This window comes from Rana temporaria, chromosome 2 (assembly GCF_905171775.1).
Source record: "Rana temporaria chromosome 2, aRanTem1.1, whole genome shotgun sequence".
In the NCBI taxonomy this organism is placed as follows: domain Eukaryota; kingdom Metazoa; phylum Chordata; class Amphibia; order Anura; family Ranidae; genus Rana; species Rana temporaria.
In genome coordinates, this window is record NC_053490.1 from 267,630,113 (window position 1) to 267,635,112 (window position 5,000).

Here is a 5,000-nt window from a genome sequence, read left to right on the forward strand (position 1 = left end):
CACATTTGGGATAGGTAGATATTTGGTGGCACATAATGGCCTAGCTTTAAATACCTAGAATCAGGAAAATATATTAAAGTATTGGGGATGAACAAAGAATATGGTGGAAAGCTTGCTTGTGGTAGATCAGCCCTGTTGTAAGGTTATGGAGCACTGCTTTGTGAATAGTATGCATGTTTGTATGTGTGTGTAGTGTGTGTGTGTGTGTGTGTGTGTGTGTGTGTGTGTATATGTATATATATATATATATATATATATATATATATATATATATATATATATATATATATATATATATATTGTGTCTGTCTGTCTGTATGTATGTATGTGTGTGTGTGTGTGTGTGTGTGTGTATATATATATATATACATACATACATACACACACACACACAAACACACACACACACACACACACAATATATATATATATATATATATATATATATATATATATATATATATATATATATTAAGGGGTACCATGTTCCGTACCTGTCACTGCCAATATCTAATCATGTAGGGAAACTAAAGACACAACAAATGTATGTGTCTGTCTCCCTTACACATGTTTGGATAAGTTAAGTGAACATTCTAATAAATTATTCTAGTAAATGTACTTTTTCTTGTAATTTGTTTTATAACCCATAACAAATAATAGTACCTATTAATATTATATGCACAAACTTTGAACCATATACACATGTATTTAACCCTGAGTGCCTATGCTTTTTGAATGTGTGATATTAAAAGCATAATACTTTTTTAAATGGCAACTAAAAAGGGGACTTTTTGTTGTGATGCAATTTGTACAGTTTGAATTTAATTTAGAAATATATAAGCACATTATAGGATTATTTTACTTTAAACAATACAAGAAAATCTTACTATACAAAGGTTTGCAGGTCTCCTGGACACCTTTTATTTATTCATTTATTTATTCAAAAGTCAATTTTTTTAAATTCAATGGGTTATTGATTTCAGTCCTATGCACATATTTACTACAGGTTTAATTTGTGTCTGCAATGCATATATAGCTGCATCTGAAAATTATTATTTCCTTACATGAGCACATAAGTAACACTACTATAGGAACACAGGTAGTTGGTGGGGGGAGCAATTAAAAATACCCAAGCCTGTAAACCTCTATTGGTTAACACTATCTACATTGTATTATTTATTCTGTTCTGGAAAGTAAGTCCATGATAGAGAAATATCTTAACTGAAAAGCCAACAGGAGACAGCAAGGGTGTTTAAAATACACAATCCAGCTGGATTAGATACACCCAGTACATTGATCACACCGCAGTTTCTATTCAAACGAGAAATTAGAAAGCATGTAGTTATTGTATCTCTTGTAATGAACAGTGACACAGCACATTATAAAAAATGTTTATTACATTTGGCACACAGTGACAATTAACTTGATGCAAAGCAACAATATGTGCATTGTATCGATTTTTCTTTTCTATTTTTCTTTTCTTCCCCCTTATCCTGAAAGTTATAAATCATTGTCAAAGCATCAACATCCTTGGTAGACCCATGCGTCTACCTGTTGCTGAATAGACGGTGGGCAATTCCACTAAGCTTCTGTGTATATAAATATACTGCGTGCAGATGACTAACTGTGACATTTCTGTTCTAGATGATAAATACAGCGCAGACAGCGACCAAGAGTTAGAACGACATGAAGTGAGGATTGGCAGAGGTCACAGCAGTCCTGGAGAACCTCTATCTAGTCCTAACAGTCCCAGACTGGAGGACAGGGGCAAGGAGAAAGCCACACCTGACAAGAAGACCGAGTCACCTGAAGGCCGCAAGGACAGTGACAGCATATTCAGTGTCAGGAGTTTAGAGAAGGAGAAACTGGAGAGCAGGAGGAAAGAGGACACCAAATCTGACCAAGAATGTGGAGGTTTAACTAAAGAGACATTTTCCCCACTCATGGTACAGACAGAAAGCCCTCCACACTTGACTGCAAGTCATCTGCAGAGTTTAGCGTTATCTGGTCTCCATGGGCAACAGTTCTTTAACCCCTTGGGTGCTGGGCAGCCCTTGTTCATCCACCCAGGACAATTTGCCATGGCACCAGGGGCTTTCTCAGCAATGGGTATGGGACATTTGTTGGCCTCTATGACAGGAGCAACTGGCCTGGAGAATGGAGGCCTCTCTTCAGTGCAAGGAGCTGGGGCCCACTTCCCCTTTCACCTATCCCAGCATATGCTGGCCTCTCAGGTAAGCTCCATCATCCATGGGAACATTTACTTATGATAACTGGGTTGGCTGGAGCAACCATCTTTAATGAGTCAGTTTCTAGTATGTTCAGTTCATTTATATATATTTCTAAAAGGCAAAGGAAATTGGCACCTCAATTGTACTTTTATTTCTCACTTGATTACAGTTAAAGCAATGTAGGAAGTGTTATTTTTTTGGCCTAGTATAACCATTTCACAGTACTAGATGAATTCTTTGCCAAAAAAAGGTTGAGTAACCTTCTACTTGAGTGAACCTGAGATGACGCTTCTCAGAGGTGGATCCCAGTGGTGGTCCCATTGATGTTCAATTTCTCAGCAAATCCAGTCCCACTGTTGATTCTGCAGATACTTGGCTGGGTTCTATCTCTGGCTTCTATTAGCAGTGACCTATATCCATCCTAAATTCTAAACCAAAGTGTTTTTACGCATTTTTTGAATTATTATTGCTTTGGGTAGAATTTGGATGTCAAAAATATGATGAGGTGTCAATATAACAATAATTAGTAGTTGTAGTATTAGATTATTAGTATTATTTTTATTAGTACTGTTATTATTTTTGTCTATGTAACACATAAGTAGTATAAGCCAAAGTAGAATTCTCTTCTATTTCTCACTGCAGTCTATTAGACTGGTCATGCCTGTTCAATTTTCTTATACAATTTACCTTTAAGGGCCTGTCTAATTGGATACAATTAAAAGTTGTTTAGTTTTGACCTCATATTATGTTTTTTAGTAATCACTGGGCTTAAAAAAAAGGGTCTGTCCTCTTTGGAGTAAAAAAACGTCCATATAGAGCATTTTTTGCACAAAGTTTAGACGAGTTTAGGAGAGTTTTACGCTTTTTTTTTTCTGCCAGTGAACTCCAATCAGAAACGATATGAGAAGATTTTCTTTCCCTGCCTCTAAACTTTGTTCTCAAAATATGCCTCTTAACATCCTAATGTACATGGACACATAGGATAACACTGAGTTGCTTCTACAGACAGAACAGAACACAACTCCTGTAGAAGCAACTTTTTTAGAGAATTGAACCTGTATGGCCAGCTTTTGTAAATCAAGCCCACTATGTAATATATAGGATATAGTTGAGTACTGTCTAGTGTAAGGCTGGCCATACATGTTCAGTTTTCTTGGACACTCTTACTTTAGATTTACAAAAAACACATACAATACGAGGTCAAAACGAAATGTTCAATTATATAAAATTAGACAGGCCCTTGCAGTAGTAGTTTAAGGTAAATCCAAAGGAAAATTGTTTAAGAAAATTGAACAGGCATTAGACTTAAGAGTGCAAAATCTGGTGCAGCTGTGCATGGTAGCCAATCAGCTTCTAGCTTCAACTTGTTCAATTAAGCTTTGACAATAAAACCTGGAAGCTGATTGGTTTCTATGCAGAGCTGCATTCTTCAGTTTTAGTTAATCAGCCCAGGTATACGTGCCCCATTTTTAAGTACACAATGGAGTTTATTTACTATAAGCTGGAGAGTGAAAAAATCAGGCTCACTTCTGCATAGAAACCAATGAGCTTCCAGGTTTTATTAAAAGCTGGATTTAGAAGCTCATTGGTTTTGCAGAAGTGAGCCTGATTTTGCACTCTCCAGCAATAGTAAATAAACCCCATTGTGTACCTAAAAGTGGGGTATGCCTGTATATACTTAATGTCAGATTGGTATATCTTTTCTAGAATGGAGGTACTAAATGGGCGATGTAACTTCCTGCTCAAATGTAAATTGTTAGATCACTTTGACCCAGTGCCATCTGAAATGGGTAATTGTGGTTGGTGACCAGTGTATTAAATACTGTCTTGTCTCTTGCAGGGAATCCCGATGCCCACTTTTGGAGGGCTCTTCCCTTACCCGTACACGTATATGGCGGCTGCAGCAGCTGCAGCGTCAGCGATGCCAGCCACCAGCGCTGCCAGCACTATGTCAAGGAACCCTTTTCTCAGCAGTACCCGGCCTCGCCTACGCTTCAGCCCATACCAGATGCCTGTGAACATCCCCCCCAGCACTAACCTTTTAACCACTGGATTGCCATCAAGCCTCAACCCAGGATCTGAGAGCTCCAAGCCTGGCAGCAGCCGGGAACCCAGCCCCATCCCAGACACTCCTGTTCACAAGAGGTCCCATTCTAGATCGCTGTCCCCAAAGACCCCCATGAAGGATTCCATAAACGAGCTTCAGAACATTCAGAGACTGGTCAGCGGTCTGGAGAGCCAAAGAGAGGTCTCCTCTGGTCGGGAGACCCCTAAATGACTGGCCTCTCCTCTCCATCACCTGAGCCTAAAGGGCTGAAAAGCACTGGGATTTTGTACAGCACATTATAACTATTTATTAAATAAAATAAAAATAAATAAAGGTCAGCGATCAAAAACAATGAGTACTTATATAACACACTGAAAGCCCACCAATTATGAAGGTTTGAGAAGAAATCATATACAGTATGTATAAATATATAAATATATATATATCTATATCCACCCAATACAAAGGATACAACTTCAACCGTGCACCTATGGGGACATCAAGAACTCTTAATAATAGCGCTATTGTGGAGAAGCTCCCCTTTTGTACACAATACTTGGAATGACCCAAGAATGCAGAGACTCGGTGAAATTGATGATGGACAAGGGGGGGAGCAAGGAATTCCTTAGATTTCTTCTTGAAAGAGGGAGGGGAGGGGTGGGGGGGTCTGGGAGGTATTTGTCTAAAACAGACTATTGGAAACAGTAGTCATATGTGAAGTA

At 38.3% G+C, this 5,000-nt stretch overlaps 1 protein-coding gene across 1 annotated transcript in view; it reads left to right on the plus strand.

Annotated features, from left to right (window-relative positions):
- Positions 1 to 5,000, plus strand: part of TBX2 (T-box transcription factor 2) — an 18,483-nt gene that overhangs the window by 13,407 nt on the left and 76 nt on the right. The window contains exons 6-7 of the mRNA XM_040336920.1: positions 1,645 to 2,234; positions 4,072 to 5,000. The exon at positions 4,072 to 5,000 is cut by the window's right edge and continues 76 nt beyond it. Of these exons, the coding sequence (XP_040192854.1) occupies positions 1,645 to 2,234; positions 4,072 to 4,509 (1,028 nt within the window). The 3' untranslated portion in view covers positions 4,510 to 5,000. The remainder of the gene's footprint in view (positions 1 to 1,644; positions 2,235 to 4,071) is intronic.